Source organism: Dermacentor silvarum, chromosome 7, assembly GCF_013339745.2.
Source record: "Dermacentor silvarum isolate Dsil-2018 chromosome 7, BIME_Dsil_1.4, whole genome shotgun sequence".
NCBI classification, from domain to species: Eukaryota; Metazoa; Arthropoda; class Arachnida; order Ixodida; family Ixodidae; genus Dermacentor; species Dermacentor silvarum.
Genome location: NC_051160.1, coordinates 131,657,647 through 131,674,169, shown reverse-complemented (window position 1 = coordinate 131,674,169; position 16,523 = coordinate 131,657,647). Strand labels below are relative to the sequence as shown.

The 16,523-nt window shown below is 43.7% G+C and overlaps 1 protein-coding gene across 7 annotated transcripts in view; it reads left to right on the top strand.

Annotated features, from left to right (window-relative positions):
* The window catches only part of LOC119458444 (acyl-CoA:lysophosphatidylglycerol acyltransferase 1), a 154,807-nt gene that overhangs the window by 98,279 nt on the left and 40,005 nt on the right, over window positions 1-16,523 (top strand). For all 7 annotated transcript variants that reach the window (XR_007468037.1, XR_007468038.1, XM_049671215.1 and 4 more), the window contains exons 4-5: window positions 5,428-5,564; window positions 10,292-10,407. Coding sequence is in view for 5 of the 7 variants with exons in the window: in XM_049671215.1 (XP_049527172.1) it covers window positions 5,428-5,564; window positions 10,292-10,407 (253 nt within the window). In the remaining 2 variants the exon portion in view is untranslated. The remainder of the gene's footprint in view (window positions 1-5,427; window positions 5,565-10,291; window positions 10,408-16,523) is intronic.

The window sequence follows — 16,523 nt, the reverse complement described above, 5'->3', positions numbered from 1 at the left end:
TGGCCAGTCATAAAAAACAAAGGAGGCATCATGGGTCAGCGGTCATTTCTAGTCGCACTTTGTGACTGGGTTCGCCATTTATGTGTCCGCTGTGCCACTTGGAAGCTATTACGTGGGCCTAATTATGGAAACTCCAGAGCCAGTGCTGCTGATACAGCGGCAAGAATGTTTCCAGTTAACGAAACTGAGAAATAAATGCATCAAGTGTGGAAAGCAGAAAGCAAGTGGCTCAGGTTGAAGAATATAGCAGCAACTCCAGCTGTACTCAAACCTAGCAAATAAAGCATTTCCCATGATTTCCCAAGTTAAAGCAGGGAGAGAATGAAGTCAGAGGAAGTGGCCTTGTGAGGGATAACTGCCTGATGTCGTGATGTCATGGAAGACAACTGAATAAAACTCTTCATAATGGGCCGCTACTGGTCGTGCAGTTTGAGGCTTCAGTGAGTCACCAATGACTCACCATGATACTGCTTAGTGCAAGACCCATACCCAATAAAGATTTTTAAAAAATACAGGCCTGACAAGTAAATTTCAAGGTATATCAATGGCTTCAAAAGCTAACTTTTTTGAAATGCGTGTCTGCTTTCCCCGTATAATTGGACTACTACTACTACTAGACCCGTTAATAGACCAGAATGTGACCGAGTAGGAGAAAAGCTTGTAAAGCACACAGAATAAATCTGAAGACCTTTGCAATTAAAATATATATATATATATTTTTTACATGCACCTTTTTCAGAATGCCTTGGCCTTCGTCGTAACGCCCTCTGGGCTGTGCTAATTGCGCATGAACCCCGTACAAAAGCATTACAGAAGCTGTCGTACATGCCTTTGTATTCCCACAGCTCAGTCCAGAGAGGATGTTCTCGCTGATAAGAGCATCTATAAATGTGAGCACTGTTGATTGTCGATACCCCACTGATTGAAAGCTAGTCAGTCTGACTACTCCAGGGGCGTAATACTTTTTATTTATTTTTTGAATGCTGGCAGAGCATGGGGTGTTCCCCAGGTGTTGAAAATTTCAAAGAACCCCAGGTGTTCAAAATTATTCCCGAGTCCCCTCCACTACAGCATGTACCTCATAGCCTTAGTGTTACTTTTGGATGTCAGGCCCCATGAATCAATGGATTAATCAACAAAAAGTATACTTTTTCAAATGTAGATTGTTTGGTTCGAAGTGAAGTCAAAGCAAATAGTAATCATTGTAAAATAATTTTTAAGCGAATGCTATTGACTTCCATTAACTTGACCCTGACAGGACCGGTGCAGTTGATCGAATTATCCGGCAGGTTGATTTAAAGAAGCTGCAGAAAAACACTACAAAACACACTGCTGATTCATTTGTTTGTATTTGCCATATTCTATAATGCCCCCAAATCGAACGCGTGTCCTCTTTCTATGGGTTCAAAGTATAAATCTAATGTAGGAATGACATTAAAGCTCCTTAACAAATTAGAAATGTAACACGCACCCAATTTGTTAACAAGAAAAATTCTTGCAGAAAGGCGGCCAGTTTCCTAAAGTCAGCTTCCCCACATGTTATTTTAGGTCGGTTCTGCTGCAATGAATCCTTGTTATGCGGTAAAGTATACAACCTTTGTGAAGGCAGTTTTGGTTTCGTGCCTGATTGCACCGCTCAGGTAATTTTTAAGAGAAGAAATGCACGCATTAGAGTCGGGTAAGTACCGTAATTAAGGCATTGTGAGCTACAGTTATTGCTTGAAAATGTCTCTAGGGCGGGGTGAAAATAGGCCTTTTCGACAAGAGAGGACATGTGTTCAATCCATTCACTGTCCCCTAAGCTCTGCCAGGACAGACACTGTGACTGAACAGGTGACTAGCGGGGTCAGTATGGTAGAAGTCAGGTGTGTGCATGCTCAATTGTCAAGTCGAATTATCAGGCGAAGGCCAATTTTAGGATTGAAATAACAAAATTTGGGCCTCTAGAAATGTATGGTTGCTTGCTGCAACCTTCAGTTGGGATCAAATTAACCAAAGTCGAATTAACGGAAGTCTACTGTAGTTCCAAATGCTGTGGGATTCGCATGACACCTTGATAGAAGAGCCAGATGTTGACTAGTCTGAGAAAGTTGGTTTTTTACTTCTTAAAAAAAGAAGTTTGTCGCTGGAGTTTATTTACAAAGTGCTGTTATTCAGATATTTTTGTGCAAAAATGCAAGTTCAACTTTTATACAGCTCCAGCTGCAACAGAAGCTTTGTTTACTCACTTTGTCGCTCACTGTTGTGGTTCAGTCTACTTAATATTTTGTAGTGGCTGCGACCGTACGAGCATTTAACGTTTGCCTGTTGTACGTCGTTGCAATGCTGTGAAGTGTGACCTTGACTGCACGACACTGGCAGTTTTGTTTGTTTTGTTTTGTTTGTTTGCTTTTGTTTATTTATACTGTCAACCCAGTTAAGGGCCTTTACAGGAGTGAAAAAAAATCTCGAGCGAAAAAAAACAATTACGAGGCAGTATAATGGCAATATCTATAAAAAGTGACATGCAGTGAACAAAGACAAAATACATAGTTTTATGCGCACCAGAAGCAAAAATACATGCTGAGACGCATTCATACCAGAGAAGATGACATTCTCTAAACCAGCAGTAAAATCACTGATGGAGGAAGGTGTGACAACTGAATTTGGTAATTCATTCCATTCCTTAATCACCCTGGGAAAAAAGCTGTACTTGACTGTGTCATTTCATGTAACTGGCAGCTGTATGTATAAGCTGCGCCTGTGTCTGAAGCGTTGATCCGGTGAAATTACGCAGTATTCAGGTAAATTTATTTTAACCTGGTTATGAATAATTACAAACAAAAATTTTAATCGGTCAAACTTCGTCCTCAATTCTAAAGCGGAAAGGTTTGCACGACTGCATAGTTCAGTAGGAGAGTGCACGCGCTGATATTTATTAAATATAAATCTAGAAGCCAGGCATTGAACTCTGTCCAATTTTTGACAGGTAGTAGCAGTGTGTGGGTCTCATACTATCCTAGCATATTCAATGATTGGCCGTGTTAATATCTTATATGCCAGGCTTTTCACTTCAGGAGTTGCGCTATACAATCTTTGCCTGAGGCCCGAAAGAACTTCATTTGCCCTTCTACAAACTTCATTGATGTGAATGTTCCACCTCAAGTCTGAAGTAAATATTAATCCTAAATATTTATATCCTGTTACTATTATTAGTTCATGGGGACCGATACTGTATTTATACATCAGGGGCGTCTTTTTCTTTGTTATAGTCATACAAACTTATTTTACTGGGTTCAGTGACATTTGCCATTCATTACACCATTGTCGAATTTTATTTTAATTGGTGTTGAGGTCTAACTGGTCATTGAAAGATTCAATCCTTGTATATATTACGCAGTCGTCTGCAAACAATCTTAGCGGGACGGTTATATCAGTAGGCAAATCATTAATGAAGATGAGAAATAAGAGGCCCCAAAACACTGCCTTGATCGAGGTACTCCAGACAAAACTGCTTTGGACGTGGATTTAATTTTATTTATTTCGACGTACTGCTCACGAGAGTGGAGGTAGGATCTAAACCACCTAGTAATGTTTGGATTTCTAAATATTTCATTCTTTTTTAACAAGAGTTTAGGATGCGAGACTTTATCAAATGCTTTGGCGAAGTCTAAAAAAATTAGGTTAATCTGTCCTTGGCTATTTATCGTTAGTGAAAGATTGTGGACTGTCTGAACGAGCTGAGTTATTGTAGACAACCCTTTACGAAAACCATGTTGCACTGGTGATAATAAATTGTTAGTTTCCAAATAATTTGAGAGATGTTTACTGATTATATGTTCAAGTAGTTTGGAGCAGGTGCTCGTAAGAGAGATGGGCTGGTAGTTACCTCCGTCTGATGTGCTCCCACTTTTGTGGACAGGAATTGCTTTTGCTTGTTTCCAGGCCATAGGAACTGTTCCCTGGGTAAGCGATGATTGAAAGATTATGGTGAGATATTTAGCGACCAACTGAGGATATCTATATAGGAAACTCATTTGGGATGCCGTCGGGGCCAGGGGATTTCTTAGTATTTATGCGCAGAAGAAGGTTCAGCACTCCTTCCTCGTTGATAGAAGGTCGGATGCTGAAGGGCGATCGGAAGTGTCAGTAAAGGATGGAAGTGTAGCATCATCTTTGGTGAAAAATGGAGGAAAAGAAGGAATTGAAATGTTCTATACGTTCCTGGGTATTTCTTTCATCATCTGCTTTATGTTGTTTCTTTGTAGGGTTTACATATCTCAAAAATTTACTAGGGGCTTCCCTAAGGAAGGTTTTCAGTGTAACATTACAGAATCTCTCCTTGCTTTCCTTGACAAGACGATTTAAGTTAAGCTTCATGTTATGAAGTGAAGTCTTGTTCTATACACTTGGATCTCGTGAACAAGCTTTACTTTTCATCCTCCATTTGACAGGAAGTATTTCCCTTGTAATCCACGGGTTCTTTCTTTTGCACTTTTTAAAGCTCTTAGGAATAAATCGCGTAATGCAATGCATTGTAATCTAGGAAAAAAAGTTTATGCTGTGTGGCACTTATTCAGCTTCATACTTTCGGTCTGCAAGTGGGCTTAACCCGTTCTGTTCCGCAAGTGGATAGACGGAAGACGTTTTTAAAATTTAGCAGTAAAATCGGGGTGCGGGCTACATGCGGATTCGCACTTCAGGTGTGGCTTTACGGCAGTGCAAATTTTGCCTCGAGGTGTGGTTTCACAGCAGTGCGGCCCGTGCTGTCGTGGAATGACTGGCAAAGCTCTCCGCCATGAGCTGCACCGAAAAGGTGGGTAACAGAGCAGCAGGCCAAAGATACAACGCGGACGATTCGTGCATATGCAATTGGGGACTGTTTTTACAAAGATTTGCCCGTTGTATTCAGGTACCTTCGCGTGTTATATGCACAAATTTTAATTTTTCCTGGGTGTTGTAATTGGGTGTCAAGCATGTACGCAGAGAAACATGTTTATTCATACGTTTCGAATACTTTGAAAACTTCAAATGCTGAAATTCGTGTCGAAGTGAACTTAGCATATGCAAAAATTACGAACATTTGTACAAGCCTAACAAAAAGGACAGAACAAATGTAGCTAGAAGAATGCAGTCTCTGGAGCGCACTAACTTGGTTTACTTGGTTTATCATTTGATTTTTTGCTAATTGGTTGATTGATTGACCAGTTGACTGAATGTTTTATGAAGTGACCAGTTCACCCATTTACTTAGTGATTGCATCCATTTACTTAGCGATTGATCAGTGAAATGATTTATTTATTGATTCATTGAGCTTGTGTCCCGAACCATTTTGCTAGAAGATTGCATTCTCTCAACCTGAACGAACTAGCCCAATTCATATCACTCTTAATAGTGTGCTCACTTTCCAAGGCCTGATCACGATGGTGGTGGTTTTCCTACGCACAGGGCAAGGACACACGCAACATCCAGTTAAAACGACTCAGGGACCACATTTCAGAGGTGTACCTTCGCCGGGGGCTCAAATGGATCGTCCTCTTCCCCGAAGGTGGCTTCCTGCACAAGCGGCGTGCCACCAGCCAGCGGTATGTGTGGTAATTGTTCGACCTGCTCACAAGCCTGTCTAACCCCCGTGGAGCCCATGCTCGACTAGATCTAAGTGACGCCTGGTGTGAATGTGCCCATTCAATTGCTTATCCTCCGGCATGTTTACGAGTGGCATCATTTACATCAATTGAAGCACGGGCTTCAGCTTAATACGCATTTCTCAATACGGAGGTAAACTTGCTACGGAATGGCTTGGTAGAATGGAGAGCGTCTGTGAACGATGGCTCGCTTCAGGAGAAGCCTATTCTTTAGCAATAGCATTTCTGTAGCTGGCAATCTTCAGCATCACTGTCATCACAAAAGTTGAAATATGTGGCGCCAACCAAGGAAGGAAACTGAGAAAAAAACTATTTTGTATCCAAGCCTTCTTGGCAATGAAAGGAAGTGTCATGAAATTCCTTAACAGTCACTGACCAGCTATTCAGACTAGGCAGGGCTCATCACAAGCCCTCATACTACTCCGAGTCACAAAGCGTAAGAAGGATTCAAGAGACAACAAATCTTATTCTGTTCACAAAGTACCAAGCAGTAGGGATGGGTGAATATTCAAAAATTTTGGATACCATTCAATATTATATTTGTAATATTTGTATCTATTCGAAAGCCAGCTAATTGAAAATTTTCTAATATTCAGTTGGATTCGTATATTCAAAACAAATTGAATGTATAGCTGGCTGTGCGGAAACAAACACGGTCCTCAGTGTTTGATTCTATCTAATCTATAGAAATGTGTCTGATATTGTGCTGAATTTTGTCATAACTTCGTGCTGCTGGCGAAATCTTGCCTGTAAAGTGCGCTCAGCTACTGAATGACGAAGCTGTGCGGGAAAGCCAGCCTCTTAGTAGTTGGGCCATGGGTTTAAGGACACCGAAGGTGCACTTATGGGCACATTCACAATGAGAAAGTTTCTATCGCACGAGAAGCTGCGTGATAGTCGCAGACAGAATGGGTGTATTCAGATCAGACCTCTCGTTGCGCGCGACAAAATGCTCGTTGCCGCCCGGCAACCCGGCGACTTTCACGAGATGCACTGAAAGTCGCCAGGTCACTTCTCGCAGGTTTGTTCCAAATTCATGGTTAGTGCAAGAGTGTTTCGTATGTGTCTACATAAAACAAAAACGAAATGCACCACACGTAATGATCGTAGACATTATATTACGTGGGCAAGTACAGTAACGAGCTTCCATGAAAATCACGAATTGCACTCAAGTCTCATATGGCTCCGTGCTGCTTTAGCATCGCAAACACTCGCACTCTAGCCTCTGTAGCTACAATGACGGTATGCTAGCCAGCAACACCTTGTTGATCGTGCTCTCAGCTACAGCGCATGTATGACTGTACTGCCAGTCTTGACTATTCACTACATAGGGCAAGACGTCACTAGCACTCGCCAGTTGCATTGCACCACACTTAAATGTACACAGCGCCATATAAACTGCGTTTTTACATCACAGAGCAATAAGTTTTGCAATGGGCTTGCATGATCACGTTAATTTTTTCCAATGTAACAGTGCAGAGAAAAGAAATGTACATATATACAGTGAAACCTCAAGATAATGAACACGGATATAACGAATTATCGGATATAACACAGCAAATATAAAAACTTTTTACCAATATTGTGTCGTAGCGTTAACACGACCTTTAAATGCCCCGAAGACGCGACGGACCGATCACACTCAAGGCACAGATCAGTCTCAAGATGAGTCCCCACAAGCGATGATGACGACGAAGCCAATGAGATGATGAACATGTGCAGCCAACGAAAAAGTGACTAAGAAATGCCCACAATATCAATGTGTACCGAATATATGCTTATAACGAATATCGGATATAACGAAGGTATTTTCGTGTCAGATGCGACTTTGTTATAACGAGGTTCAACTGCACTTACAGTGAAAACCCAATTCGGCACGCAGCAACATGGGAAACACACGCGCACACACACGCTTAGTCCACAGCTTTCTCAATGCACATAATGCCCATGTAGTACGCAGTACACTTGTCATGGAGACTTCTCACACAACGCCCTGGAAAAATGCACAACACACCAGAAAATATACTTGCAAACAACGATGTGACCGACCATGCCTGCTCCATTTGCAAAATAGCTAACCGGATGTTTACAACCGAGAGCACCCTCCGCCCCTGTCCCCTCCTTTCTCCTTCAATCCCAGACTCCTATTGGCTTGCGACAAGCGTGTGTTTTTTTTTTCAGCACCAAAAATCGGTCCCGAATCGATCGGCACGAGGGATTTTTTCTGTTGCACGACGTTGCGCAACGTAAATTTTTTTGCTGCCGATGTCGCTGACTGGGAATTTTTTTGGTGTGAGCAGGGCATTTGAAGCACAAATTAACAAGAGTCAAATATGCAGCCAATTATTATAGTAGCTTACTAGCCTAATATTTAGCCATTGACAATGTATTTTCAGTGTTCCTACATGTTCACATTACTAAACTTGCTAATAAATGCACATGCATATCATTATCTGATATTTGATTCGATATTCGAAGCTAGGTGCTAAAACAATTTGATATTCTCACACTAATATTCTCTCACACACCAGCGCTTAATGGACTTAGCAGAAGGAGTCTGGTAACACCAGCACGATAGGTCACGTCCTACCTCGTTAAGGCAGCCTCATATATATGGTACAGTTGTTTTGCGCCAGTCTTCTATGCACAATGCATCGGTTTTGGAAATCACGTCTCATTTGTGTGAGGCAAGATGCACCAAATTTGAAGTCTAATAGTGCTGCGTGACGTAGGTCTACTTCCAAAAAATGCTGATCATTCGTTTCCATTGGCATTTCTGGAAATTGGGGTTAGCTGTCTCTCTTTTTGCTCCATGAACTGAATGGCTGCTTTCGTACTGCTCAAACATGACATGAACAAATGAACTGCTTCCTTTAGGATTACACAAAACCAGCCATTCACATAATGCAAGGGGTCGGTCTGAAGTGACTGAAGGGGAAATCTTGTAGTGCTTCAGTCACCAAATTAGCTGCTATGATAAGTATCTGAGCTCCCAAAGCAGTTCTGTGAAGGTGTTTGGAGATCTTCTGCTCAACTGTAAAAACATGTTTGTGACAAGTTGAATTCTAGCAGCCTGTGGTGAATCGAAAGGAGTTCTTGGGTAGCGTCAAATCTGGTTACAGGGCAGCCCTGCAAACCCTTGCTTTAGTTGTCGCAGTTGCGAATTCTGGCTTCACATCGAAGGGTGCCAATGAATCTGTCAATCGTTTATTTTCAACAGAAGTCATAGGTTCCTCAGGCCAAAAAAAGTTACAAACCACTTAAGGGTGCTGAGAGCCCGCATACATGGCAGTGGTTTCACATGCCAGATGTTTACAAATGTGCAATAATGCATTATGGCAGTGAAGGAATTTCTTTGAAATTATGAACATAGAAATGAAAAAAAAAATGTCTTCTTCATCAAAGACGTTTCTCATTTCAAGACTGCTGTTGAAGAAGACCGTCCGTTAAGTTATACCACCTTACCTGACCCACCATTTTTCTTTGTGCCCACACCCTCATGTAATGTTTTAATTCTCGGGACCTCTAAGGTAGTGTTTAAATAAATAAATAAAGAAACGATACCACAAACAGTTCACATAAAATTTTACAAGTTACATGCGCCATATGGCCTCTTATGAGAAAAGGCATTGGAACATATTTCAAAAATCCAGAAAGCTTGAGAATGGGTAAAATCTATCATTAGTCGCATAGGTACTTCTGATTTGTGGATCTTAGGGAACCTGTATGAGAGAAGTGCATAACCACTGTGGGTCACAAATGTGTCAAATATAGCAATTTTTCTCCAAGAGTGCAGTGCGATAGACACTAATAAGCAGCTTCTGTAAATCATTTAAAAGTCCACTAAAAAGAAATACGCCGCAATTTTGTGTAAAAGATAATCCCCAAAAATGCGGAACCCTGTGTGTAAGTTATCAGCTGCCAAGGAGTTGTGCTTTCTTAGGTATGGGCCAAGATAGCCTCTTTCCCGATTCTGTCATATTTGTTTTATTCTACTGAATGGTTCGCTGTTGGCACTAATCATCAAACTTGCGTATATTCAGTTCCTTTTTGAAAAGGTTAAGTTCTCATTATATCGCAACAGTATTGACTGTTCTGCCTCTTTCATTCGTGTCTGCCATGCTGTACAAATGCTCAAAATGCCATATGTGAAACAGTAAAACGTCCTATTAAGAATTGTCAAAATGTGGCTTTCTTCCTCTTTGCACTCTGAGGTGCCCCATGCAGTGAGGCAATCCAAAACATACTGCCCTTACTCTCATACAACGGCTTCGTTTGCTTACAATACACAATCACGCACTCCCTTTCACACCAACACACTTTCGCACCTACACACCTTTCGCACCTACACATTCTTCGCCTCGGTTACACCACACAATGTCCGGATACCTGGCCCGGCTGTGGCACCACCACCATGATGTGTCATGTCACGGTCGAATGCACCGCTACCTGCTTTCCTCTCCTTTGCTTGTTCCTTCAGCCCCCCGCACTAGCGAGCCGTGGGAGGATGCCCTCCACGGCGGGCCTCTTGAGGTCTGCCGCGCCCTGATCTAGCGGGCGTGGAATGTCGCAGGAATCAGTCATAGCAGCTCTGGACTAGGGGCCCCTTCCACAAGCCTCGAACTTGTCAGTAAAGATGCTTATCTCTTCCTCGCACCTCCTTGCAGGTATGCCAGGGCCAATGGCTACCCCATCCTGGAGCACGTGACACTGCCACGTGTGGGGGCTATGAAGACAGTCCTTGAGTCACTCACGGCAGAGAACCTCGCCAAGACTCACAAGGGTGAGAAAGATCACGCTGCTAATTGGAGAACTGTTGGCCCACCGAGCAAGAAATAAGTGTGCTCAGGAGGAAGCCATTTCTGCTTACCTGTTGGAATGGGTTTTACGAGCGCAGTAGTACGCTGTGCAAGCACCATGTTTACTGGTACTAATTTTAACGCACCCTCCATTGTAAAGCACGCATGATTTTCGCAGACAGAAATGAATAACAGAATGCCCCCGATTGGAACAAGCATACTGATCTTCATACTTCAAGAAATTATAGAAGTTTCTTTCCTGGTAAAGAAAAGAGAGTTATGGCGATTTGGTCCGAACTCGAAAAATTTCATTCATTTTATCTGAACTACGGTGGACCAAGCATCATTCATCGTCACTGTCAGGTGCCACCTTTTCGCTATGAACAGTCCCAGAGCACGCAGTTTATGCCGTTTCAGATACAACATTTCTTACACATTTTCGGACCCTTTCCTTTTTTTCAATTTTTTTTAAGGCAGGTGTGCTGGCTTAGTGGCTATGCCATTGCACTGCTGAGCTCGAGGTCACGGGTTTAGTCCCAACTGTGGTGGCCATGTTTCGATAAGGTAAAGTGCAACATTGCTCATGTACTTAAATTTAGGTGCACATTAAAGAACTCCAGGTGGTCAAAATTTATCCGTTGTACTCCACTACGTTGTACCTCATAATCAGATCTTTTTGTATGTTAGACCCCACAATGTAATATTATTATTATTATTATTACAGTGGAATCTTGATACGAATCTCACAGGGTCACGAAAAAAATTCGTATTAGCCGAAATTCGTATCATCGAAACACAATAAAACTAGCTAAATTAAAGAGTCGAGAGGTGAACTCACTCAGGCACACGTACGTAAAAAGCATTTACAGCATAGACCACTTATAATGTAATCGTTTATAGTGCAGAACTGGCTACAACGCGGCCCTTTCCGACTCCCGTTTACCGTCCCATAGAACTCCATGTATATGCATACCGTTTACAGTGCAGCTGCGCGAGACGAAATTGTGGCTTCCGAGGGAAAATCTCGCCGACAAGGGCGGTAGCGAGCACAAGGTGCGCCCACCGATGGGAGAGGAGATCAACGAGGGCGATGCGGAGGAGGAGCATGAGACATGAAGCACGAGTCCAAGGGCGATAAAGTCGTCACCACCGCGCGCCGTATGTGCGAGTGAAAGCGCGCGGGGGACGCGCGCCTTCACGGACAGCGAACACACAGCGGAGAGCAAACGTGACTTCCGACCCGCCGCAGTTGCTCAGTGGCTATGGTGTTGGGCGGCTGAGCACGAGGTCGCGGGATCGAATCCCGGCCACGGCGGCCGTATTTCGATGGGGGCGAAATGCGAAAACACCCGTGTACTTAGATTTAGGAGCACGTTAAAGAACCCCAGGTGGTCCAAATTTCCGGAGTCCCCCACTACGGCGTGCCTCATAATCAGAACTGGTTTTGGCACGTAAAACCCCATAATTTAATTTTAAACGTGACTTCCGTTGCGCGAAAGGCTGTGGGGGTATGGGAGGGGGGGGGGGCGACGCTGTGGCTGCGGCGCCACATGCGTATCTTGTAACCGAGCGCAAGAGTAACTGGCGACGCAATCTCCCCACGCGAAAGAAGGAGCAAAGCGGGAAGGTAGCGCAGGAGGGAGGGAGTGAGGGGGGGGGGGGGGCAACAAATGCATTCTTGTACTTTGTGCCTGTGCCGGCTGTCGGTGTTGTCACGCGCACCGTATCTTGAACGCGATCTCCACATGGCTCTGACCTTTGTATGCGCTGTGCTTACGCCGCTCAGTTTCCGTTGAAGCGATAGAGCGCACGAACCTTCACTTGCTGCGGCGTCCGCGCGTGGGGAATCGCGGCCACCAGAGACAAAAATAAAAGCACAAAAGCAACAAAAGCGCCACCGCTTCAAACTCCTCGCGCACAGTCGCGGCTTCCGCGCTGTCCGGCACCGCGTCCGCGCCTCCGCACCAAAAGAGAAAGGGAAAACGCGCGTGACTGTGTGCTGTTCTCTTTCGTGGCCGTCGGTGGTGTGGCGTTTATTCGTATCAACCGACGCGGGTCGAAAATCGATTCGTAACAACCGTTCTCTAGCACGTTGCAAAGTAATGGGGCTCAGCCGGGACCTCAGAAAAATTCGTATCATCCGGAAATTTGTATTAGCCGTGATCGTATCATCGAGATTCCACTGTATTATTATTATTATTTTAACTTTGCCGACCATAGCAGCCTAACCAACTTGCGGCATGGATACAGAGCTAGCGCAGCTCCTATAGCTGAGATGGTGTTCGGGACGCTATCACATTTTGCTGGTTTGTTGGCATTTTGAGCCAGCCAGAGAAGGTGTAGCTGCCCTTCAAGCTAATCAGAGATGACGAGATGGCAAATCTGCAAACATTGTAGAATTTTGTAGTGTCCAGCAGAGCACTCTCGCAGCAATATGCAGGTTGGATTAGATTGGAGAAATGTCTCATGCCAGTGATGACAGTTTGTTGCACTCTTGGTTTTGCACTCAAATTTAACATGGCTGTCATTTCTTTTGTCAACGTTTCTTATGGAAGAAAAGTGCACATTAGAAACAAACAAATACAGTAGCACCCTGTTGATGTGTTTTTCAAGGGACCGCGAAATAATAAAAAAATTTAACAGCTGGAAAAATGTAACCGTGAGGAAGCCCACCAATTGCTACAGCTATGTCAGAAAAAGCTCTGAATGGCTGCCAGTACAGTTATTAGATGCCTGAGCGCTCATACTGTGACCTAGAATGGTGCTAGCGCACGTGTATAATTAAGGGACATGTGTAATGTTTTGCGTCAGTGGCCCCTTTTGACTCTCTTGACCACAATATTTTGCTTATGCTTCGCCGCATAATACGGCTGCATTGTGGCAAAGCTGACTCGAGAGAACCAGCGATTATGCTACGCATATAAGACCGTTGCCAGCTTCAAAATGTAAGGCTGCGTTTGGTGGATCTGGCCCAGTGTGTGTGGTTCCTGGTAGGCTTCAACTGATGCGCACATTGCTTCGGGTGCTTCGCAAACTGCCCTGTGCACATGTGCAGTGCAGGGCTTGTGCAAACTGTGGTCACTTACTGCAATGTGCCTGCCGCTTGTTGCAATGTACCGGTCAGTTGTTGCAACGTGCAAGCTGGCTGCACCGCTAAATTAACGTGATCACCACATTCACACGCAACGTAATATGCAGGAACATTACAGATTGGCGACGTATCAAGAGGAACATAATACATGGAAGTCAATGGGATTTAGGTCGGGACCAAGAAAACACGACGTAGCAGCCGGGAAAACCCAGCAGGGAGGAACGTATAAACGGGGTTCCACTGTATGGCAATTTGAGACATTTCTTTAACACCAAGCCATTATCATAATGAGCTTCTCATGTAAGGCTTTTCCTTTACTCTTGCTATTCATCATGCACTTCACTATAAAGACTCGCTAATCCGGAGTTTTGAAACCAGGGAGAAATATCTGGGCATAAGCAAGGTTCTGGAACTTCCAGTGCACAGCCCTAGTCGTAAGTTTAAGCAGAACCTTTCCAAAATTCTATGGCTGCAATGACAAAATTGTATTAACTTGATGTGCCGCAAACTGGTTCTTTATGAAAGGAGCAAGAGTTGGGATTTTGCTAAATACAGCAGAACCTCGTTGATACAATCCCTTTTTGTACAGTTTTCTGGTGCCAGTGCCAACGTTCATGATTGCGAATGCAGAAAATGACCCAACCCGGAAGCTGGATCTTTCGGTGCCAACGTACGTACATCATCAACGAAAGTACATCACCAAACTGCCATCATGCAATGCATTTTCCGGCCGCTAGATCCCATGTGAACAAGAAATGGCGCGAGGCACTTACAACCAAGAGCAGTAGGGGCCTGCCACAGCAGCTACCCTGCAGTACTCGCATGCCCCTGTCGCGTGACAATACCTCTCTGTCACGTGACAGTTTTCCTCTTCCAGTAGCACATTGCATTCACAGCTATTGCCACCAACCATATTGCGAAAGAGAGCAAACTGTGATAGCTGATATTCTAGTTGACATTAAGAGTTTTTTGGAAAAAATGGAGCTTGGCAGGCCATGTAATGCGTAAGATGGATAAACGGTGGACCATTAGAGTTACAGAAGGGTTACCATGAGAAGGGAAGTGCAGTCGAGGACGGTAGAAAACTAGGTGGGGTGATGAAGTTACGAAATTTGCAGGCGCAAGTTATAATGACCTAGCGTAAGACAGGGGTAATTGGAGATTGCAGGGAGACGCCTTCGTCTTGCAGTGGACATAAAGGCTGATGATGATGATAATATTGCGATAAGCATCTTATTAAAGCGCTGTCAAACAGTGCCACACGCCCTGTTTGACAGCGCTTGTGGCTTAGTGCCATTGGAAACATGCTGCACACTTTTAATAGGCGATAATCCAAACGCGCACCCGTTCACTGCTGCAGGCGGTGTGAAGTGAGCATCATGTTGCGCTCTAGTGGCTTCGTATTCCCGCGTCACCTGCCAGCTATATTAGCGTTTCGGTTTCCCGCCACTGGTCTTTCAACACTTGTGCAATAGGAAAACAACTAAAGGTACGTCTCGTGCTCCACCAGCTCGACGCATGTCAGCGTTTCGTGCTGCATTGATTCTCGCCCAGCCGGCATGTCAAAAACTTCCCGTCAAAATGCCCTGCCAGAAGAAGCTGCTGACCCAGGCCAAAATCGAGGGGTGCTAATGTAACCTTGCGGAAGCTGTAATACAGATAGTGCGCGTCTCGGGCCGCTTGGGTCCCACCTGCCTGGCGTGCGTCGACATCGCATGCTGTACCAGTTCGCGTACATGTTGAGCCTGCCACATATTTAGTGACTTCAGATCGTACGTTTTCCCCAGTTAATATATTGGTATGTTTTTCTCGCATTTCTTTAGAACGTATGAACGAGGTTCTACAGTAGATCCAGACGCAACCACGGTGATAAGTGACTCGTGCAGTGTAATTGGAAGGGGAGAAAAACGACTCTTCTGCTATCTTATTTGTGAAGTAAACCTCAGTCCTCACGTTAGAGAAAGCTGTACCTCGGAAGCTTCTATCTACATACTTAAGAACAGAGAAATAAACCTCAGACCTCACGTTAGAAAAAGCTGTACCTCGGAAGCTTCTATCTACATACTTAAGAACAGAGAAATAATTTTTCTCAGCTTCCGCTGCACTGAACTTGAGACGTTTGTTGCATTTAATATAAAGAATTGGTCTATGGGTTTTAGAGAGCAGATTGCTTTATCTAGGCCATTGATTCTTTTTTTGCAGAAGTTGTAGGAAATTGCAAAATTTAAAAAGAATAAAACTAAGGCATGAAGTTAAGTTTCCTAACTTGGTAATAAAAAATGATAGTCAAACCTCGATACAACGAAGTTGTACTTGCAGCGAAAAACTTCGTTGTATCGAGAATTTCGTTATATCGAGGTTTCGTAAATTCACTAAACTAAGATGGGGAAATAAAAATAGTTAATTACATCATGAAGTTCGTTAAATCAAGGTTCGTTATATCGAGGTTTGACTGCATCACAATTCCGTAAGCTCCACCTTTTGAGACTGCAAAAGTGAAAAAAATTAATGTTACGCAGCCCGTAAGAAATGTACCACTAATATATATGTGAACAGGAATTTTCTAAAAACCCTGTAACTAATGTAATAATTTTCCACTTAAGTAAACTCGTATTATTAAATTGGTCCACTTCGTATGGGCTAGCAGATTCAATTTGCATAACTGTGTTACCTGGTTTTGATGCAGAGTTCATCATCGTCATCGTCAGTCTATTGACCCTTTTCGCGGCGATCCCGTGGGCGCTGCCATGTTTCATCACGTGGTGATGCGTCCATTGCTTACCTCAACTGCCTCCGTTGCCACCTTGTTTACAATGAAAGTTTATGACGCCGGCGCGGCTTAGAAAACCTCTGTTTTCGGAGATATCGCAGACGGTGACTAGGTGGACGACACGAAGCTTTGATCACAGCTTCAGAGAACATGCAAAAAAGCGCTTTCGGAGCTGATTAAGCTAGGTCCAAACGGCGCAAGCAGCGTGCGTATATGGTGCTTGTTCTAAAAGCGGAGGC